The sequence below is a fragment of the Bombina bombina genome, chromosome 2 (genome assembly GCF_027579735.1).
Source record: "Bombina bombina isolate aBomBom1 chromosome 2, aBomBom1.pri, whole genome shotgun sequence".
Taxonomy (NCBI): domain Eukaryota; kingdom Metazoa; phylum Chordata; class Amphibia; order Anura; family Bombinatoridae; genus Bombina; species Bombina bombina.
In genome coordinates, this window is record NC_069500.1 from 822,805,116 (window position 1) to 822,829,931 (window position 24,816).

General features: G+C 37.4%; 1 protein-coding gene across 3 annotated transcripts in view; it reads right to left on the bottom strand.

Moving 5' to 3' along the window:
- LOC128649688 (nuclear receptor ROR-beta) overlaps positions 1-24,816 on the bottom strand; it is a 106,271-nt gene that overhangs the window by 58,555 nt on the left and 22,900 nt on the right. The window contains exon 2 of one of the 3 annotated variants that reach the window (XM_053703084.1): positions 7,228-7,471. The exons of the other annotated variants lie outside the window; for them this stretch is intronic. Coding sequence (XP_053559059.1) covers positions 7,228-7,291 — 64 coding nt within the window. The 5' untranslated portion in view covers positions 7,292-7,471. The remainder of the gene's footprint in view (positions 1-7,227; positions 7,472-24,816) is intronic. 3 annotated transcript variants of the gene reach the window in all.

A 24,816-nucleotide genomic window follows, 5' to 3' on the forward strand; every position in this document is an offset into this window, starting at 1 on the left:
ATCTGGGGGCTCCTAACCGCTCCTACCCCGGCGATCGTGCCTGTAGAGTGACAGGCATCGTCGGGGCTTCACGTGATGCGTGATGACGTCACTGCACAGCTTTATTTATACTTAACAATGTTAAGTATAGGAGGAGGGGGCATGCTGCTTAGAAGCCTGTATCTCAGGCATCTAAGCTGCTACAGACCCCCAAGACCCACTGTTGGAAAGGTAATCGCCTAACCTTTCCAACAGTGTAATATTGGGGGTCTGTAAAAATAAAAAATAAATAAAAAAAACCTTAGAAAATATTAGCACCCAGGTGGGAAAGTGCTTAGCACTCAAAGGGTTAAAGGGACAGTCTACACCAGAAGTTTTATTGTTTTAAAAGATAGATAATCCCTTTATTACCCATTCCTCAGTTTTGCACAGAAGACACAGTTATGTTAATATACTTTTTACCTCTGTGATTACCTTGTATCTAAGCATCTCCTTACAGCCCCCTGATCACATGACTTTTTATTTATTACCTATTGACTTTCATTTTAGCCAATTAGTGCAGTGTCTGCCAAAAGCCACGGGCCTGATCACAATGTTATCTATATGGCTCACATGAACTAGCACCCCCCCCCTGTTGTGAAAAGCAAATAAAAAAAGCATGTGATAAGAGGCTGTCTTTAATGGCTTAGAAACAGGAAGAAATTTAGAGGTTAAAATGTTATAACGTAACATTGGTTATGCAAAGCTGGGGGATGAGTAGTAAATGTGTTATCTATCTTTTTAAACAATAACAATTTTAGTGTTGACTGTCCCTTTAAATGTATTTTTATAGCATCTGCGTAAGCTCACAAGCAGTATCATATACCACAGCAAAGCAAGGCTAATTTATAGATATATTGTTGTGTTAATTAATAAAGTTTAGAAAGTATTGACCCTGTATGTTGGGTTGACACCTCGGCCATGTTTTCCTGGACACTTGTGAGTTACACATGCTGCAGGGTGTGCAGAGGGCAATATGCACTGCTCACCTGGACAGCAAATGAACAGTGACTCTGTACTGCACTATTCATGTTCCTCCCTGCACACCCTGCAGCATGTGTAACTCATACATGTCCAGGAAAACATGGCCGAAACCCTACCTGCAAGTGGGAAACCAAGTCTATTGCACCCTCTACTTTAAAATGGTCAAATGTCCTTGCTCTCTCTCCATTCTATTTGTTTCCTTATAACATGTAAATACATCTTTCCTCACTTTCTACGTTTACATCGCTCTGTGATCCCCCTTCAAATGTTTCCTCAATGCACTCTCACTTCTCCCCCTTCTCTCTCATTGATCTCTGCCCCCCATCCTGTGTGTGACTCATGTCTGCTCGTTATCCCACGTCACATCTGCGCTCAGTGCTGTGTGGGCTCCATTATGTAAGGGACAGACAAGGGGATGTGATTAACAGTTTCACTTCTGAGAAAAAGAAGCAAAATGGTAGTGCTGCCAACCATACCTATGATTGTTTATGTGTGAATACAGACCTGAGCTATAGATACACGATATAGTAAGTGCACCAATACATGTAAAAGGGAGGCTTCAATCACCGCCTGTATTATAAGTGTGCTTGTACATTAAATTGTCATACTGCTCTGGTATTGCTGCTGTCTACATTTTACTTGTGATGGGATAGTGTGGTAGTTCTATATATTCTAACAAATTCTGTGTTTATATGTTGAAGGTTAAGAGGGGAGGGCATTACATATCGTTACGTTATATGCACATAATTATAGCATATATTTTAATGCCATAAGAAAAAAAAACTTAAATTACTATATTAAACCACTCTCTTTTTATATATATATATATATATATATATATATATATATATATATATATATATATAAATAAAAGAATGAGGTTAATTAAAAAGTTGTCAGTTCATAAGAGGCCTCAGGTTCCAAACAGCGTCATAATAAGGAGAGTGAGGGGTAATTAGCTGAAGGCTTGCTGGATAGTAGACTCCACCCCTACTGATTAATCCTGCTGGTTATATAAGAAGCATCTGCTGCGATTATGTGGAACACAGCTTACTTTATCTCATTGGCTTTCAGGCACAGACAGAGAGAGCATGAGAGCAACTCGATTGGCTCAGCTTTTTGTCTATCAGGCTCTCTGTCCCACTGACACACTTTATCCGATTCTGTGTAACAAGTTTTGTTATGTAACTGTAAGATTAACCAGGTTAACCCATGATATGCTGATATTTAGAGATGTAAACAGAAAATATAAAAACAAAGAGTGAAGTGCTGCAATACGTCCTGTAACCAGCTACACACACACGAGATTTGGCTTTTGTCTATTTTTAACATTAAGCTGACCAGTATTACTTTCTCTCTTTGAACTAGTAACTTTTCTCCCTGACTGGCAAATTATATTGTTATTTTTACACACACAGTATAAAATGTATATATATGTGTGTGTTTATATTTATTATTTTTATTATTATATATATTTTTTCCCACTCATACTGCCTACATAAGTTTTCATTTATTTTTGTATACATAATTATTATTATTATTATTTTTTTTTAACCCCCCCTCCTTTCTCATCAAAAATGGTGCTTGCAGAGTTATCAAACACTCCCTCATTGGCATGTGGAGCAAAAAAGTTCCTTCCAACTCATATTGGCTTTTGAAGTTCAGCACCCCCTCCCAGGGAGCACTTCCTTCTACTAAATTCATTCTGAATTTACCCAATTTCTAAAAGATCATTTGACCTCACCAACGAGCTTTAATTGAAGCTTATTTGTGCAGTTTAGTTATGCCTGAGTCAGATGTCTTATGGAGTGCAGAACTTTTGGCTTTAAAAACAAAATCATTTTCATGTGACAACTTCCCTTTAATAGAATGTGATGGGACCTGGGAGCGGAGAGTTGGAGAATACACACTATGGGGTAGATTTATCAAGCAGTGGATGCTGCAATCTACCCCCAAAGTTTCAGGTCCGCCTGAAACTTAAGGGACACTGAACCCAATTTTTTTCTTTCATGATTCAGACAGATCATGCAATTTTAAGCAACTTTCTAATTTACTCCTATTATCAATTTTCTTCGTTCTCTTGCTATCTTTATTTTAAAAGTTTTTTTTTGAGTTATTTGTTTGGTTCAGGACCCTGAAAAGCACTTGCTCATTGGTGGATGAATTTATCCACCAATCAGCAAGAACAACCCAGGTTGTTCACCAAAAATGGGCCGGCATCTAAACTTACATTCTTGCATTTCAAATAAAGATACCAAGAGAATGAAGAAAATTTGATAATAGGAGTAAATGAGAAGGTTGCTTAAAATTGCATGCTCTATCTGAATCACAAAAGAAAAAAATTGGGTTCAGTGTCCCTTTAAGTTAAGTAGCAGCGGCCGTAAGACCGCTGCTCCTTAACTCATCTGCCACCTCTGAGGTGGCGGACTGCAATCATCCCGATTGGATACGATCAGGATGATTGACACATTGGCCACGAATGTGCAGGGGGCGGCATTGCACAAGCATTTCACTAGAGATGATTGTGCAATGATAAATGCTGACAGCTTATGCTTTCTGCATTTATCGATACTGGGCGGACATGATCCACTACAACGGATCATGTCCGCCCGACATTTGATAAATCTACCCCTATATCTGCATATGCAGACAATTACACTAAGCACTGCTTGCAGAGGGAACACACTCACTGTGTTTGTTGTACAAGGGAAAAGATTAAACATGTTCATACAATATGCCCAAGGATAAGATAATACATGTTCTATAACATAATGTAATGTGTGCCATATATCTTGGTTATTTGATTTAGCTTTATGCCTGATATCTAATGTATAACAAAATACAAGCTGGTATGTCTTTTGTTAAAGGGACATGAAACCCAACATTTTTCTTATTTAGAAAGAGCATACTTCTATTATCAAATGTACTCTCTTGCTATCTTTTATTATAAAGCAGGAACTTAAAAGGGATATGAAACCCAAAACAGATTATTGTATGATTCAGACACAGCATACAATTTAAAATTGTTTCCAATTCACTATGATCAAATTTGCTTTGTTCCCATAACTAGGTAGGTGTCTGGAGCACTTTTTGTCAGCAAATAGTGCTACTATCTAGTGCTCTTGCAAACCTTCTGCCATATAGTGCTCCAGACACATGCACACTCCTGAGTTTACCTCCCTGCTTTTTAACAAAAGATACAAAGAGAACAATTTTTGTAAATTAGAAAGTTGTTTAAAACTGCATGCTCTATATGGATGATTAAAGAAACATTTGGGGTTTCATGACCCTTTAAGGTCAGGAGCGTGCACAGGTCTGGAGCACTATATGGCAGCTGTTTTGCAAGGTGGTTATCCATTTGCAAGAGCACTAGATAGCAGCACTATTTCCTGCCATGTAGTGCTCCAGATGTCTACCTAGGTATCTCTTCAACACAGAATAACACGGAACAAAGTCAATTTGATAATAGAAGTAAATTGGAAACTTTTTTAAAAGTTTGGTACCCCTCTCCCTTTAAAGGGACACTGAACCCAAAAAGTTTCTTTCGTGATTCAGATAGAGCATGCAATTTTAAGCAACTTTCTAATTTACTCCTATTATCAATGTTTCTTCTTTCTCTTGCTATCTTTATATGAAAAAGAAGGCATCTAAGCTTTTTTCTTGGTTTAGAACTCTGGACAGCAGTTTTTGATTGGTGGATGAATTTATCCACCAATCAGCAAGGACAACCTAGGTTGTTCACCAAAAATGGGCCGGCATCTAAACTTACATTTTTGCATTTCAAATAAAGATACCAAGAGAATAAAGAACATTTGATAATAGGAGTAAATTAGAAAGTTGCTTAAAATGTCATGCTCAATCTGAATCACAAAAGAAAAATTTGGTTACAGTGTCCCTTTAGTGAGTGATATTTGTTTAATTTCAAATTTATTATGAAGAAATAATAAAGACAGTTAGAAAAAAATACAAGCTTGTAATATGAAGGGAGGGACTGCCATAAATCCCATTTGAGGATCACACACTGCAAATCTCATGCTCTGTCAGATGAAAATCATTTTCAGACAATTATATAAAACGCAATAAGCAGTAAGTTATACCAGGATAATAAACAGAGATTGAAACTGGCAAAGAGGACGCTAAAGACACATTTTGCGTTTTCTGTTAATGTGGTATCACTGTTTTTAGAACAATTTTTATTCATTTTTTTGTTCTTTGTGATTTTTTTCTATTTAAAAGGTGCAGTAAATGCTGAAATAAATCTGTTGCGCACGTAAAAAGGGCACTATATAAGCATCCTAAAAATATGTTTTTGTACAAGAAAGGGTTAAATTAAAGCGGTGTATTTTCATTTTGGCGATAACTGGAAGTGCATGAGTACTGTTTCCTTTAATGCTCAGTTATATGCAAACACCTTGAGATTTTAATATAAAATGTTTAGTTATGTATAATAAAAAAACTTTGCAATATACTTTCCTAATTTATTTTGCCCCCCCCCCCCCCTTTCAAGTAATTTAGCTCTAAAAATTGTAGCTTTTCTTATTCTCAGAACTGGAAATGCACCCTGCAGACTTCTCAAGGCTACCTCTGCTACATATCTTTTTCTAATTGGCTTTAACAGATAAAGCACACAAAATAGTTTACTTTATATAAAAATATGATGGTGGCTAGGCTTGTTGTCTTCGGAATGAAGTCCAGAATTGGCTCCTCCAAAAAAAACAACTGATAAGTCACAGGTTCAATTTGACTATTAACCCTGTACTGCTCATAACACAAGGCAAGTGAACTAGGGGCATACAATCTAGCCCCCTGTAAATGCAACGCATTTCTCGGCTCATACGCCGTTTCCTCAGGCAAATCATATATATGATATGCCTGAGGAAACGGCGTATGAGCCGAGAAACGTGTTGCATTTACAGGGGGCTAGATTGTATGCCCCTAGTTCACTCCTTTGTACATGTATTTTAATTTGTTTTTAATAAATAGTATTTTTTAATTTGTACAAATACTCTTGTGAGTGATTTTAACAGCCTGCACCTGCTTGGAGTGGAACCTAACACACAGAATTCTGCCACTTTTGGATATTGCATCCTAAGGAAAAGTCCCTTGGTGGTGAGCTGACACACCTTACCATAATATGCCAGCTTGCTCCTACTAGCACATAAGTGTGCTCATCTAACATGCGAGTACCCAATCTTCCTTTGTGCTAAGTCATACACCATATCCCTTGTGATCTGCACAATTTGGTGCTTTTTCCTGTGTTTTATCTTTCTACTAAAGTGAATGACTGATATCCCCTGTGGGTGAGCTGTCACACCTGATAAAATCTGCAGCCTGTCCCTACAAGCACATAGGTGTGCTCCAGAGCCTTGTGAGTACCCATTTGGCTTTTTTTCTGTGGCTTTGTACTTATTTGATGATACTACACGAGGCGCCCCTTTGTTTTGTCTTTTATATAGTATCTCTGGACCATTGTTGGTGAGGAGGAGGCTGCCATCGTTGGGAAGAAAGATACACTTCTTAATCTGAAATTGAACTTTCCTTTAATATGCCAAATTGCTGGCAATTCTAATTGTATTTATATTCTCATATATCATTGAGGTTATTACTAGCTATTTATTAGCGCTCACCCTTTTGTTGTGTAGATCATAACACACCTTCCCTACCCACTAAACACTAATGACTCTTTACCTAGAAAGAATCCAATCATTGAACAACCACAACGTCACCCACCGGTCTTCTTAACTCAGCCTAGGCTTCCAAGTCCTGGATCTTATCTGAGAAATTTTAGAAGATATGTATATATACCCCTAGTTACTTTAGTAGGGCTCAATCCCAGTGGTGTTCCCAGAAATTTCCTCTTGGTGGGGCACTTCCAGGAGGCCCACTGGTGATTTGTGGGAAGGAACTCCATATAGGCAGGATTAGGTGTATCACTGGCAGGGCTAGGTGGGCCAGCTAAAGCTGCTGCAAGTGCCTGGGCAGAGTGATGGGGCCCACGGGAGGGGCAAGCCATTACCCTGTGGAGGCTAATAACCCCCCGGCAATGTTACTGCTCAATTCCAATCTTACGTCCTCCATCATTAGACAACATCAAATTCATCTAAGTTATTTTGGCTTCCTGGTGCATGTCATTCCAATCCATTCAAAGTGTTCCAACACAGAACCATAAAATAGGCAGTCAATTTGAAAGGAGAGCATTGTGTATTTATTATGAGTGATTATTACCTTGTGTGTATAAGTGAAATTTCTTTGAGTTCAAATTCAAGGTCAGTGCATGACAACTGTGCATGTGATTGGCTTATCGGACATATCCAGCTCAGCAGCAGAAGTGCACTGCTTCTCTGGAGCAGAAGTTAACGGTATGTTTTACTCCTTGGCAATGGTTAACGGATCTTGTAAAGTACCAGATTATAAATATTTTAAGCTTTGCAGACCAAGAGGCAGACTCAGTGATATTAGGTAGGTGCTTCTATAACAAAAGAGAAAACAAATTTCAGAAACTTACTTTTGCTGCAGCCTTATTTTCATTTTTTTCTTTTTGTGACAAAATTCGTTTTTCAATTTTCTAATTTGACTTTAATTTTCCTTTTAAAGGGACAGTAAACACCTTGTATTTACAACACATTTGTAAATAATGAAAAAATAAATAAATAAAATAAATGATGAAAGTATATTGCAAAGGTGTTTATTTACAAGTAACGTAACAATGTATATGTAAATCTCAAGGTGTTTACAGTCACATTAACCCCTTCCCGCCATTAGGACGTTCCATGCCGTCCTAACTGTGCTGGGCTTTAGCGCCATTATGGACGGCATGGAACGTCCTAGCCAGTCTGCTGTCCTGAAGCCTCTGCAGGTTTCTAACTGGGAATGCGGGCTGGAGGGTGTGCCTAGCGTCATAGGCACTCCGGCCAGACCCGATCCCATCATTGAAATCACGCAATCGCATTTACGATCGCGTGATTTACATTTTTTACTCATTTGTTTACATCGGAAATTTTTCCGATTGTAAAAAATAAGTTTAGGCAGGAAGGGGTTAAGTTGTGAATATTGTGAGAGGGCCACATGAGGCTTCTGTCGCAACTACTCAACTCAGCTGTTGTAGGACAAAAGCAGCCATCGTAAATACATAAATGAATGGGTGTGGCTGTGATCCAATAAAAACTTTATTTATAGACACAAATTACATTTTTGAATATTATTCTTCTTTTGACTTTTTTTTTTTAACCATTTAAAAATGTAAAAACAACAAACAAAACATTATTAGTTCATGAACTAAGCAAGAACAAGCAACAGTCAATACTTTGCCTATTCCTATATCAGCACATTGCCGCATTTTTAATTATCACACTATTTTGTCCCTTTAATAAACTCCCAGAAAACAGGCAATTTACACCAATACGTAACTAGTTACAGAAATATGCAAACCTAGCAGTGGACGCTAAATTAAACACTTGGCGCTAGTTACATTATCAGACACTTAATAAGACACTAAACAAACACAGAGCTTAAATGCAAAAACAGAAACCTAGTTAACCAATACCCATGTATAAAGGTAGTTAACTCAGAAAAAGCTGCCACTTTTAGACACAAAAGCTCTAACTTTGCAAAAAAACAAACAAACCCATATACATCCAGACAATATCTCAGATTAAATTCAGATCTAGTACCACACTTTGACACACAAACCTAGTCAGGATTTTAGTTAAAGGGACAGTATACACCAATTTTCATATAACTGCATTAATAGATACTAATATAAAAAGATTATGCACAGATACTGACCTATAAATCCAGTATAAAACCTTATAAAATGTACTTAGAAGCTCAGAGTTTAGCTCTGTTGATGAGGTTAGGTTGCTATATCTACGGAAAGGGTCTGAGAAAGTAGGAACAGCAGACACCCCCACCTGCATATGAAAAGACCAATTACACAAATAGGAGCAGGCAGTAGTCTGTAGACCTGGGTCTATATCTGATACTTTGGGGCTGGGTTAGGAGTCTAAAAAGCAGCACAATATTAAAAAGTAAGCAAAACTATACATTGTTACAAAAAGACTCCCAGATGGGCTATGTCAATGGATCATCTACAAAACATTTATGCAAAGAAAAATCTAGTGTACAATGTCCCTTTAAAGGACCACTAAATACAGTAGAATTGAATATTTGACAAATACACAATATAAAGACAATGCAGTAGGGATGTCCAATTAATCGTGGATGCGTTTTTAAACCGCGATTAATCGCTGTGGTTTAAAAACCGTGATAGTACGCATTTTTTTAACCCCGCCCACTATAATGTCACCTATGACGACTAGGGCAGACAGTGGAATATTTAGGAGGGAGTCAGTGGAGTATTTAGGGTCCGCCTGTCATACTCAGATCCTAAGGGTCTCACCGTAGTGATGTCACTTATGTAAATGAATTAGTTTGTCTTTTCCGTTTCTGCGCTTTTGCCAGTAAAAACATCACTTCCGCTTACAGACAGTTCAGCACCTGCAAAGGAAGTGTTGTTATTGTGTCACGTGTAGGTGACTAACGGGAAATATTGCTAAATGATTTTTACCAGGTGACGTGGGAATGGGTAACCGGGTACAGCTGTGGGGAGTGAGTGACGCGGGAATGGGTTACCGGGTACAGCTGTGGGGAGTGAGTGACGTTGGAATGGGTTACCTTACCGGGTATAGCTGTGGGGGAGTGAGTGACGTTGGAATGGATTACCGGGTACAGCTGTGGGGAGTGAGTAACGTGGGAATGGATTACCGGGTACAGCTGTGGGGGGAGTGAGTGACGTGGGAATGGATTACCGGGTATAGCTGTGGGGGAGTGAGTGACGTTGGAATGGATTACCGGGTACAGCTGTGGGGAGTGAGTGACGTGGGAATGGATTACCGGGTACAACTGTGGGGAGTGAGTTATGTGGGAATGGATAAACGGATACAGCTGTGGGAGTGAGTGACGTGGGAATGGATTACCGGGTACAGCTGTGGGGAGTGAGTGACGTGGGAATGGATTACCGGGTACAGCTGTGGGGAGTGAGTGACGTGGGAATAAAATTACCGGATACAGCTGTGGAGGAGTGAGTGACGTGGGAATGGATTACTGGGTATAGCTGTGGGGAGTGAGTGACGTGGGAATGGATTACCGGGTACAGCTGTGGGGGAGTGATTGATTGAGGTGGGAATGGGTTTAAAATTATTTTAATTTATTTTTTTGCTGCCGCCCGGAACTTCCTCCTGACTGACTGCACATGTAGTCTAGTCAGGAGTATTCTGGGAGTCTGCAGCACGGCAGTGAGACCGGAGTGGCAGCGATTATATCGAAATCGCAATATATTTTTTTGCCCAGCCCTACAATGCAGTATCACTTACTTTGAATTTGAAATCAGCCGTAAAATATTTTCTGTTAAATTTCAAAGTTAATCTAATTTCCCTCACACTATATCATGTGACAGCCATCAGCTAATCACAAAATGCATATATGTATATATTGTGCACTTTTGCTCATGCTCAGTAGAAGATGGAGCCTCACAAAATGTGGATACAAAAAGAACGTGCACGTTTTGACAATGGAAGTATACTGGAAAGTTTTTAAATTGCGCACTCTATCTGAATCATGAAACTTTAAAGAGACATTGTACACTAAATTTGTCTTTTGCTTAAATGTTTTGTAGATGATCTATTTATATAGCCCATCTGGGGCTGTTTTTGTAAAAATTTATAGTTTTGCTTATTTGTAAATAACATTGTGCTGATTTTCAGACTCCAAACCAAGCCCCAAAGTTTTAGATGTATCCTGATGTATACAGACTTCAGATTGCTTCTGTTTGTATAATGGGTCTATTCATATTCAGTAGAGGTTCTGCCCCTTTCAGTGGGTATCACAGGCTAATCTTCTTATCAACAGAGCTAAACTGGGAGCTTCTAAGTACATTTTTAAAAGGTTTTATACTGGATTTTTAGATTAGTATCTGTGCATATTCGTCTTTATAGTAGTGTCTATTACATGCAGTTATATGAAAATTGATGTATACTGCCCCCTTTTTTATTTTGACTTTAGTGGCCCTTTAATAATGTCCTTGTTAAAATTGCCAAGTTAGCTATCTGCAGGAGGCTGTACACATACAGAGTTACATGGCTGAATGACTGCATTTACTGGTGTCTGTCCAGAGATGTAAATAAAAAAAATGCACTCAGTATTCCCATGGCATCAGTACTAAGAGACAAAGCCGCACCCTCTATTAACCCCCAATCCTCCAAGGCAGAAACTTGTTTATAAGATTAAGCAGTTATGGATATACAGCTATACGTAGCTATCAATGAGCACCAAGTGTTCCAGTAACTAGCAGTTTGCTTATTCATTATAGTTTTACACACAAATGTGGCATACCTAATCTATTGTACACAAGCAGCTTTGGTATCTGTTGCTAGAGGTTATCCATTAAAACTTGCGGAACAGAGATTTCACCTACAGCAGTTCTTTACAGTTAGAACAATAAGGAAGTAGAATTATTTTAAACAAATCAAGTAGATGCTTTTTAAAAAAGGTCTAGAGCACGGGTGTCAAACACAAGGCCCGCGGGCCGAATCCGGCCCACCAGACCTTGTCATGTGGCCCGTGTAGCCGCCTTATTATTATTATGCATAGCAGAGTACACCTGCAGAGTACTGACTTGCTGCCTAGCCTGCCTGTGTGCCTCCTCACTGACTGTCACTGCCGCCTCCCGTCCCACTCCTCTCCCTCCCACAGTGTGCTGGCCCGGCCGCCCGGCATAGATAGCCTAATACTGCCTATTGATCATTATGGGGGGGAGGTCCGAGTGAGTGCACGCCGCGCCACGCATGCGTATTGTGATTGTGTCAGTGGAGGACTGGTGACCAGGCGCAGCTCACTTGCCTCACGTGACGTCACTCACTCTGAATGAGAGCGGGAGAAAGCAGAGGGATACAGCCATGGCCGCCTGACGTGACGTCTCCAGACAGGCAGCAGGCTGCAGGTAGCTCAGTCACGAGTGGAGTCAGACAACTAGTCCAGGTCCACAGTGTCGACCGTCAGTACAGCCAGGTAGGAGAATCTTGAATGGCCAGGCTGGGGATGGGGGGGCCAGGGTGGGCACTGTCTGTCACTGCTGCCTGTCCACAGATTGATTGCTGGAAAATCTTGAATGGCCAGGCTGGGGATGGGGGAGGGGGGGCACTGTGTCACTGTCTGTCCACATATTGATGGGGGTCTCTGAACTTAAGGGAGGGGTCTGGCACTGGCGTCATCTATAATTTATTACTGACTACTCTACTCACTGATTAATTTTATAATAAACCACAACCAGAGGCCCATAATAAGCAGAAGCCAGCAGTTGTTAGCCCTAATGCATTGCTAAGCCTTCCCTAGCTCTTTAAATATCAATACCACCAGCATGATATAATATATATATAGTCCTATACAACCGGCCCTTTGAGGCCCTTTGAGGGTGACCAAACTGCTGATGTGGCCCCCGATGAATTTGAGTTTGACACCCCTGGTCTAGAGTTTTTGGCAAAGCAGCATATACAAGGAGATTACAATTAGTATTGATAATATAGTAGATTTTTTTTCCCCTTGGTGATACTATTGGAAATTGCTTTAGTTTGAGGTTTTTTTTGCCTTCTTTTGGATAAACAGTAGTAACAGGAATGTATGAAAGGTTTAACTTTATGTAGTTAAAGTGATGGTAAACTTTAGTTAATCAAATGCCATATATGTAATCTTTGCCATTAAAAAAGTATGTGTTTTTTTCTTTTTTTTAAATCCATGCCAGTAATGTTCCTATTACACTGTTATACCGGTCCACTGAGATGAACACTTTTTTTGATGTCCAGCCCTTTGAAAGCCCTTAGGAAGCCTAGGTAGAAAGTGGGTGCAACTGCTCCGTGTCACAGCCTATACAAAAGAGGAAATTAAGGGGGGGGGGGCGGGTCAGAGGAACAGAAGATACCCAGTAGTATTATAAATCTTATATTATAAAATATACATACACTTTAAGAAAAATAAAAAAATATGTGCTTTTGCTTGTACACTAATATATTTTTCATTGCAGCATTCTTAAAGCCAGAAATGTATCATCACTTTAAGTATTTTTTTTCAACCTATATTACTATTACTATGACAATACATATCTGATGTTCTAGAAAGTTGAACATTGCTGGGTCCCTTTATCTCTAGTAAAGTGTTTATTGTCTACTTCTCTATAAGATATATGTGCATCTGATTCTCCATCGGTCCCTAGAAATATAGATACACATTGATGCCACAGACAGTGGCAATGTTGAACAAATAATGATCAATAAAGGTATTTGCTATTCTCAAAGCCATAGAAGTAATTTCTGATCTCCAATCCCCAATATCTGATACTCCCCAAAGCAGAGAAATGTTTTCCGATTCTTCTTTAATCTCAGAGATGTATGGGCATCAAATGCTTACTGTTCCTTAGCAAAAGGTGGCACCTGCTCCATTCTACACCCATTAACAGTGTATCTCTGCTCTCCCCCTCCCTAGATGTTTGTTTTCCAAGCCTCTATTAGTGACAGTACTGCAACTCCCCCAATTACATAGGAATGTGGTTATATGTTGCTTCCCAATCCTTCTGGGTATATTTGAACCCCTAGTAAAGCTGTTATCTAACACCGGCTATCAGGCCTGCCCTTTGGGCAGAGTGGAAAGGGCACCCGCACTTTCATGGATATGAGAAGGTGCAATGTATATCTTAAATAATTGCTTATGGTATTAGGTGTAATATATACTGTTATTCTTTATATAGGTAACAATGAATGTTGGGACAGGGGGAAACCCTACAGAAGGCAACGCATACAGGGGCAGGGGAATAAGAGCACTGGACTGTTGGGTCCAGCAAATTTGTCTTTCCCAGGGCCCCGCAAATGCTAAGGGTGTCCCTGCCAGCTATTTCCTATTAACATGCCTTGTTGCTGTCCTTTCCATAAATATGGGGGCTCCTACTCCTCCCTTAATCCAATGTGGGTATCTGCTGACCTACAATCCATGGCAGTATGAAGATCTGGAGTGTCCTGATGCTGATACCTAAATTATTTTAAATTATTTTATGTGTTGCTCCCTCAGCCATGCACCCCGCTAAGAACCCAGAACTTAACATTGTAGTAATATGTGGTTCACACATTCTTAGCTGTGTAGCAGTCTAGTAGTGAAATGTCTTCTGGTGTCTGATCTCTAGAAATGTGTTTTTGTTTCAATTGCCCTGCAGCATGATTATCTCTTGTTCTTACAGTCCATCAGAGTTGGTATCTCCTATATCTCCTTTTTGTCAGTTGTGTTACCTATCAATACTTCAGCTAAAAACACATGGTTATATTCTTCTAAAAACAGTCTACAATAGGTTATACGCTCTAACTGAATCTGACATTAGACACCTCTGCCATCAGTAGCGTGGGTGTTCACTGAGAGCACAGTCTTCAACAGTGAAGTTACAAGGCTTTTGGAAATGACATACTAGTGAATCATATTCTTTGCTAACAACCTCCTTTAAATAGTGATTACATGGGCGAGACTCCGTGGGTGACATAAAACAACACCAGCTGGCACTAATATACAATATATATATATATCTATCTGAGGAAGGGGATACGGTCCCCGAAACGTTACAATAAAGGCACATTTTTTAAAAGACCAGTGAGTGCAAGCCACTGTTTTTTTTATGTGTCCATGCATGCGCCCTGGCAAGTTGATTTATGAAGTGAGAGTGCTCTCCCATTTTGGATCCAAAAAATTGCAATTTAATAATTTAATTTTCTTATAAATTACTATAACACCTTCATTTTTTAATAAAAAAAATATTTAAAAAGACTACAGAATCTTAATGTACATGTTTCTCAATGTCCAATACACTCTGGGAGCATAAAAATACAAACCACATATGTGTATCTGATGAAGGGGTGTATTCCCCGAAACGTCACTGAATAAATCCAGTATTGTCAAGACCAGTGAGTGCTGTCTCCTGATTTCCATATTCTACACCATATTCTAGCACCCTGGCACTTGGAACTAAAGTGTTAGTGAGAGTGCACCTGCCAATACCTGCTGTGTGTATATATATATATATATATATATATATATATATATATATATATATATATATATATATATATATATATACATATAAATATATATATACAGGTAGCCCTCAGTTTACGCCGGGGTTAGGTTCCAAAAGGAATGGTTGTAAATCGAAACCGTTGTAAATTGAAACCAAGTTTATAATGCAAGTCAATGGGAAGAGAGGGAGATAGGTTCCAGGCCCCTCTCAAAATTGTCATAAGTAACACCTAATACATTATTTTTAAAGCTTTAAAATGAAGACTTTAAATGCTAAACAGCATTATAAACCTAATAAAATAATCACACAACACAGAATATATAATTAAACTAAGTTAAATGAACAAAAACATTTGCTAAACAGCATTATACACTTAATAAAATAATCACACAACACAGACTTCACCTGCCTTTTTCTGCAAACAGTTCTTTCTATGCATTCCAATCTGGACTGATTTATAGACAGGAAGATCTTGTTCCTTTGAAATCTGCTCGATAGCTCAGGTCTGGTTAAACTGATTAATTTCAGCTTGCTTGGCTTTTCTGCAGCACAAACGGACAGTTCCACCTACTGGTTATTTTAATAAATGCACTGCTTCTCAATGCATGCATATATATATATATATATATATATATATATATATATATATATATATATATATATATATATATATATATATATATATATATATATATACATACATACATATACATGATACAGGTGTGTACCTTTTTAAAAAAAAAATCATGTTAGTGGTCCACGGGATTCAAATTGTGAGTTTAGTGGTCCCTGAGGTCCGAAAGGTCGGCGACCCCTGCTATAGACAACTCTTTCTAGATACAAACACAAGTAAATGGTGCCTCTCAAATAGGAATGCCATATTGCTGCTTTAAAAGTCAACCTTTATGAAAAATATATGTCAGTTCTTATAGAGGAACATTTTCAAACCATTTCTTTGAAAGTCTATGACATTTATATTTTTCATAAGAGTATACATATGCCATGGTTCTTATAATGGAACATTATCAAACAATTTATTTAAAAAGACCCTGACATATGTATTTTTCATAAGTTACAGTATGGCAACCAGTTTGTTTGTTTTCCTTTTTGTTGTTGTTTTTTTTTTTACTTGCTGCCTTAGAAAATATTAGAAATATCAAAAATTCTCTGATGCAACTATGCTTTTTTATTTCAAAACTCTAGGGAAAAATAAACAACAACAACCCATTAACCTACTTTAAAAAAAACCCCAGCAATTGCATAACTTTTACATTACAAAAAAATGTGAAACAGGATTTCTTTTTTATAAACATTTCTCACATTTTTCAAATGATATTTTTAAAACAAATGATTTACATTTTGGACATCTGTACAATAACAGAAATACCTTCCCTTTATCATTTTGAAACTAAAATATTTTTGTTAGTTTTAATCTCTCTAATTTCTCTTTTCTTTTTTAAATTATATATGTGCAAGAGTTCAGATATAGCCAAAATACCTGAAACTAAAAACGTCTCTTTTTTTCAGTTTTTTTTTTAATAAAGTTATTTTTTTTCTTCATTGTACTTTTTTTTTTTTACATTTTTACAATTATACAGATGAGAGAAATGTGTTTAAATACAGCAAAACAAACTGGCTAAGCGTTGTGGTTTTGCAAATTACACTAGCACAAAGGATATGAAAGACCACCTATGGACATCTAAATAGCTAGCATATTAAGAAACATGGAATATATTCCTTAAAGGGACATTGTACACTAGTTTTTTCTATGCATTAATGTTTTTTAGATGATACATTTATATAGTCCATCTCAGAGTGTTTTTAACAATGTATAGTTTTGCTTTTTTTTTTTTTTAATAACATTGTGCTGATATTTAGACTCCTAACCAAGCCCCAATGTATCAGATGTATACCAAGGTCTACAGACTCCTGCTACTATTGTTTATGTTATCTGTATTTTCATATGCGGGGGGGGGGGGGGAGGGGTGAGTGTCTGCTCTTCCTGATTTCCCAGCCCCTTTCACTGGGTGTCCCAGCCTAATCTCATTAACAGAGCCAAACTGGGAGCTTCTAAGGAAGTTTTTAAAAAGGTTTTATACTGGATTTGTACATCAGTATCTGTGCATATCCTTCTTTATAGTAGTGTCTATTACATGCAGTTATATGAACATTGGTGTATACAGTCCCTTTAAACAGAATGCAGAATTAAGAGAGGTAATATAAAGGATTCTTGAAAGGTCCATGCTAAAAAGGAATGGGGAAAAATAAGTTAAATGATGGTTGCTTCAGGATTACCTTTTGCCAGTCATCTCCAGGGCACCTTTTGATACGGGTGCTGTGTTAGATGTCCAGTCTTAAAACCCAATAGCTCCACACATCTTATATACAATAGAGCAGCACACTCTACTCCCAAGTGCAATCTAACTCCTTTTAACAGCAGGTCTTCTGTGAATTTGTATCTCTCGCTTTTTCTCTCTTCCCCCAACTCTGCAAACACTGTGTGAGGTTGAACAGGGCATACCTCAAAGTCCTGGGCTGGACAGGTGATACAGTCTATTAGAGTTTGATGAGTAAAAACTTCAAACTCAACTTAGGTGTTTTGTTTAAGCTTATTTTCTTTACAGTAAATTAAAGGGACATGAAACCTACATTTTTTTCTTTCATGATTCAGAGTATAACATTTTTTTTTTTTTTGCAAATTTACTTCTATTATCAGATTTGCTTTGTTCTAATTTTATTCTTTGTTAAAGAGATATTTAGATAGGTAGGGTGTCTGGAGCACCACATGGCTGGAAAAAATGCTGCCATCTAGTGCTCTTGCTAATGTAGAACATTCTTGCATAACTGTTGCTATATATTGCTACAGATACATGCACACTCTTGAGCTTACCTTCCTGATTTTCAACAAACGATACCAAGAAAATGAAGACTATTTGATAATAGAAGTAAATTGAAATGTTGCTTAAAATTGTATGCGCTCTCTCAATGGTTTTGAAACCTGTCCTCAGGCCTCCCTAGTAGGCCACATTTTAAGGATATCTGAACTAGAGCACAGGTAATCAGCTGATTAGTAAACATGGTTATTTTACCTTTACTCACAAAAGGTAAAAATCTGGCCTGTTAGGGAGACCTGCAGACAAGTTTGAAAACCAGTGATCTATCTGAATCATGAAATAAAAATCTTGGGTTTTTATGTGATATAATATAACTGGAACATCCGTGGCCGGACTTTTAGCAGACGGACATTTGGCCGACGGACATTTGGCAGACACACAAGTGGCTGTCCGATAACAGAGATAGATAGATTTGATAGATAGATACATAGATTAGATAGATAGATTAATAGATGCAATAAATTTGATAGATTTAATAGATAGATAAATAGATAATTTCCCAGGCAGAGAATTACAAGACGTGCGGGCTGGGACCCATGGTAAGGTTCACAGAGGCCAAATGTCCGTCTGACAGAAGGCAGTCTGCCAAATGTCCGTCTGCATTTTGTCAGAGCACCAGAACATCAGATTACGCTCGGATTGGGTAAGCACATGAAACGCTATAAGAAACCGGCTTTTAATGGAGTTTGCCATAGATCCACATCGAAGCAAAATATATCTGGGTAAATTTAAAGTAACACATAGCAGCTAAATGATATGGTGCTTATAATGACTGTTTCGAGTTTAAATGCTGTGTTTTCACTGGGAATAATAATAAAAAATTTAAAAAAACGGTCCCATTTAATAAAAAAAAAACACCCCTAATTCAATACAGAAATTATTTTATAGACACTTACTTGCAATTATATTTGCTATTATGATGCTCATAGTTTAACTGTGCAAATATTTTATATAATTTAAAAAGGTGTGATTTGTGCAATATTTTTTTTAAACTTTTTATTAACCCAGAACATTATTGTTCTTATTAACACATAAACTAACCATGCGATAACCTAAGAGATACCATTCAAAACAAAATAAAATTAACCTCTTCATGCCAGGGGCAGGTGCTGAAGATCGGATTAAGGTTCCGATGTATACATATCATGCAATAATCAATGCAATTATGTGATTTCAAAGCCCGGATCGGATCATGGGAGACAGCCTACGATACTAAATAAGTACCTCATTCCGATTTTCCACTGCCTAAAAGTAGAAGGGTGCAGGACGCCAAAAAAATGTAGGACATTCTATGCGATCCTAACAGCGTTAAAGTCCAGTAGAGTTACGACGGCATGGGACATTCTAACGGGATCTAGGGGTTACTTTTCATGTGATCAAGGCTGTTAAATTACACAAAATGAGTCGTATAAACTTCTTTACACCTAATTATATACCAGCAAACATCAAATTCGAAATGCACTCTGAAAGCAATTCATACAGCAACCAATGACAGTAAAAGATAAATAGATGTGGCGCTAAAAAGAGCTAGGTATATAGGGGAATAACCTTAAGGGATAATAAATCAATAGATAAAAAAATACAACTCCCTATATAATTTATTAAAATGAATAACAAGTGCCTGTATATAATAATGATATTTAATAGGCTGTTAAATTAGATCAATCAAAAATATCCTGGAAAAACTCTTGAGGAAGGCGTTTTCTGATGTACTGGATTACTGATGGTAAATTTTTTCTGCAAATATTAAAACCCATATTATTATTTTTATTTATTATCGGTTATAGGTAGCGCGCCAACAGATTCCGCAGCGCTATAAACATAGGTGGAATACAAGGAAACATTTATAGGGATCAGACGGGTAGAGGGCCCTGCCAAGAGTCGCACTGTTATAGTCAGCTCTTAAGAAGGTGATCTACAAACAGATGGGCTCTTAGGCTTACATGCTAAGGGGGTTCAGGGGATAGCAATAGAGGAGAGGAAACTGTATAAAGTAAGGTTAGTGTAGGTTGTATGCATCCCTGAACAGTAGAGTCTTTAGGGAGCCTTTGAAGCTTTCAAAACTAGGGGAGAGTCTTGTGGGGCGAGGCAGAGAGTTCCACAAGATGGGAGCCAGTCTGGAGAAGTCCTGTAAGCGGGAATGTGAGGAGGTAACAAGAGGAGGAGAGTAGGAGGTCATGAGCAGAGCGAAGGGGACGGGAAGGAGAGTATCTGGAGACAAGGTCTGAGATATAGGGGTGAGAAGTGCAGTTGAGCCGCTAGCAGTGGATGTTAATCATCCCGATCATAATAATGACTGCTGTCCGCCACGATGAGATAAAGGGACATTAAACCCCAAAAAAATTTCTTTCATGATTTAGATGGAGAATACCATTTTAAACAACTTTCTAATTTACTTCTATTATCTAATTTGCTTCATTCTCTTGATATTCTTTCCTGAAAAGCATATCTAGATAGGCTCAGTAGCTTCTGATTGGTGGCTGCACATAGATGCCTCATGTGATTGGCTCACCCATGTGCATTGCTATTTCTTTAACAAAAGATATCTAAAGAATGAAGCAAATTAGATAATAGAAGTAAATTGGAATGTTGTTTAAAATTGTATTTTCTATCTGAATCATGAAAGAAATTTTTGGGGTTTAATGTCCCTTTAAGGAGCAGCGGTCTTACGGCCACTGCTTCTTAACTTATGTTTCCGCTCCATTCACAGCATTGTAAATAGGCCCCCATGCCCCTTTAAAAAGAACCAAAAAAAATTATATATATTTTTTTGTATTTTAAAAGATGGGATTTGAAATGTATTAGTTGATTTCTGTATTTTTTTTTTTTTTGCAAAACATGCTCCTGTAATGAGCTTTTATTTGTTTTGTGTTTATGCTTGTGAAGTGCATCACTGTCCATTAATAAAGCACTGGAAGTTCAGCCTATCAGCCAGTGAGCAATCAGGCCTTAAGGCACAGTTGTACTTTTAGCTTCAGAATCACAATAAACAGGTTTAGCTAAACCTTTTTTTCTCTCATGCAAATTTTTTTTTTTTAAATGTCTTAAAATAGTGCACTTTCTTCATTACAGATGGTTTTAGATTTTTCTTTCCATTTAATGCATTTATTTTCTGTAATATAGAGGTATATATACGAAACGAATATTCTCAATTATTTGTTTGTACAGGGAAAAATACAAGACAGTTATCAGGAACAATGTATCCAATTTTGATTATGTTATCCTTTCTTATTGGATAGTCAACAAAATGGTCAATTACTCATACCCATTTGTTTACCAATTAGAATGCAGGAAATGCAAATGTTAAGAAATGATTGCTGGTGAATGTTGGGTGACCTATCAAATTCAAGTATTTTGTAGACAACAAAATAACAATGACCACATTTGAAAAAAAAAAAAAAAGGTTATCTTTCAAACAGCTTTATTCGCAGTCTCTTTTATTGAGTGTTTTTTTTTTATCTGCCACTAATTGTCATCAGAAGAGATAAGGGGGATGGTGGCGCCCATTACTTTATAGAGACTCAGAGGTAAATTTATTAAGCTACATTCGCAGATTTTCCAGCTATGTGCACATATTTAAGAAGCAAAAACTGCTTTTAGTTTGCTCCGCCACCTCAGCCGTTTCGAGATCAATCATCTCCACACTTGCTCGCTCGGGGTGACTGATATTCCCTGTTGTAGCGCAATTGGTTGCGCCAGAGCAGGCTGCGGTATTGCACAAGAATCCTTTTGAGCAATGTTTCATTTTGCTGTGCAATGCAACATCCCAAGTGGCGATTGCAGGCGGACAGGTTCATTACTTGCGAACCTTTCTGCCTGCAGAGTGGAAAATTTACCCCTCAGTGGTATTTAGAAAATAAACAATTTTTATAATAATGAAAAGCATAATACAAACACTTTTTTTTTTTAACTACACATAATTAAATATTTTATATTACAATCTCGTAGTGTTTATTATCCCTTTAAAGCAATGCTCTTGCACAAATACTTTAGTATGCACCAATTTAGGTGCTGAATTACCTGCAACTTTATGTATTTACATTTGTGTCGTCAGATTAATACATTGGATTAAACTTTCAGTTTGTTTGGGCCTTACTTTTTACAGATTCTCTGAGAATGACACAGAATGTTAATAATATTTAGATACTCTAGTAATGCAGACCTCAGGATCTGGTATAAATTAAAGGGACAGGAAACTCCAAAATTTTCTTTTACAATTTGGATAGAACATACATTTAAAAACAACTTACCAATTTACTACTAACATCAAATTTGCGTCATTGTTTAGTTATCCTTTGCTGAAGGAACAGGATTGCACTAATGGCAGCAAGCTAAACACATCTAGTTAGCCAATCACAAAAGACACATGTGCAGGTACCAATCAGCAGCTAGCTCCCACTAGGGTACGAAATGTGCGTATTCTATTTCAAAAAGGGATTCCAAGAGAACGAAGCACTTATGAAAATAGAATTTAAAAGTGTCATAAAATTACATGGTCTATTTAAATCATGCAAGTTTAATTTCGACTTTCCTATCCCTTTAATATGATCAATAATAAACAAATTAGAAGAACTTAAAGGGACATTAAACCCAAATTTTTTCTTTCATTAATCAGATAGAGAATACGATTTTAAACAACATTCCAATTCACTTATATTATCTAATTTGCTTCATTCTTTAGCTATCCTTTGTTTAAGAAATGGCAATGCACATGGATGAGCCAATCACAAAAGACATCCATGTGCAGCCACCAATCAGGAGCTTCTGATCCTATCTAGAAAGATAAAAACACAAGAGAGGCGCCCAAATGTGTGTATCTGTAACATATGATAATTTAAAGTAGCAGCAGATCTAAACACAGACTACTCACAATTTCAATGAGCACACTTATGTGCTTGTAGTTGCGGGCTGGCTATCAGAGCTACCCAGCTGGCTCCCTCCGGTCACAGCTCACTCCCAGTCTGCAAATACAAAGCGCCCAAATGTGTGTATCTGTGATGGCAAATTATAACAGCAACAAATTTTCACACAGGGTACTCACAATTTGTTGGAGCACACTTATGTGCTTGTAGACACTAGCTGGCTATCAGAGCTAACCAGCTGGCTCCCTCCGGTCTCAAAACTCCTCCAAAGCAGGTGTATGGTAATTCTGATCTCACCAAGTAAGTGTCAGAGCCATAAGATAAAATCAAAGTCTTTATTCTTGTGACAAATGGCTGTGATACAAATGTTCATACAGGTGAGCATATAACAATATGCTACGCGTTTCTCGGCTCTAACGGCCGTTTCATCAGGCATCTTTGTATATCAGAAACTCCGTTGAGGCACACAGCGCCCTCTTGTGTATCTAGTTTATGTTACACAATATTTATTTGATCCTATCTAGATATGCTTTTCAGCAAAGGATATCAAGAGAATGAAGCACATTAGATAATAGAAGTAAATTAGAAAGTTGTTTAAAATTGCATGCTCTTTCTAAATCATGAAAGAATAAAATTGGGTTTAATGTCCCTTTAAGTGTAGTTAGACTAAAGTAATCAGGATATATATATATATATATATATATATATATATATATATATATATATATATATATATATATATATATATATATATATATATATATATATATATATATCATCATCATCAAATAATCACACTCTCTGGATTTAAAGCATAGCAAAACTAGTTTATTCTGTGACGTTTCGGGGCGTTCACCCCTTCCTCATACATACAGTATATATGTTGTAAAATGCTTAAAAAGGACCACTCAATGAAGTATACATTACATCATTAACAAGTACATAATAAAAGAGACAACTATTTAACACCTACTCTGAATTTAAAATAAGCAGTAGATTTTTTTCTGACAAATTTATTTTTTCTCCCATTTTCCAGCCCCCTGTATCATGTGACATACATCAGCCAATCAGACTAGTATACGTATACCCTGTGAGCTTGTGCACATGCTCAGTAGGATCTTGTTCCCCAGAAAGTGTGTATATAAAAAATGTGCAAAAATTTGATAATGTAAGTAAATTAGAAAATGTCTTAAAACTGCTTGCTCCATCTGAATCATAAAAGTTTATAATAACTTGAGTGTCCCTTTAAGTAAAACCAGGATATGATCTTTTCTACTCTGGAGCCTAGACCTTAATGACAAGAAAGGCAAATAGAGTAATCAAATAAAATTAAACTCATCAATAGTTAAAATAAAGCATCAGTTTATAATTGCTGTCCACCTAATGAGTTAACAAGAAAATATTTTGAAGAAACAGGGCTAAATTGTAAAATCTGCCCTCTTTGACTGAGATGAAAGAGCTCATACATTCTGAGATGCACAACCCCCAATTCCTTAGAAAAGATGGAGTATACCAGATCTCTGGCATGATGTATATGGATTCTCAGGAACAGCTGAAACATCAGAGCTGAGAAGTTCAGAAACATGACAACGTGTTCCTCTTAAAATCTAGAGTTCTCGCAGGTAGAAGAATAAGTCCCCAGGGGGAAACAGGCTTTTGTACCATTAATATTTTGCTCATCCTCCAAGCTTTTTATGGAATTTGGTTTCAAAAACTTTTTCCCAACATGCAAAAACTACTCTGCTAAAGTAAATATCATGATTTAACAAAGATTATAACGCATTAGCTAGATTTTGTCATTGTGAGTTTACCTGCAGAGCAATTAGTTCAAGTACACATCTTGGTGAATGTCCAGTTTTAATACCTCTGTCATTGCATTAAAAATGGACACTGTGGTCCACTTAGATGTTTTGAAAACGCATGTTCTTTATCCTGAATAAACCAACATTTTCTCAAC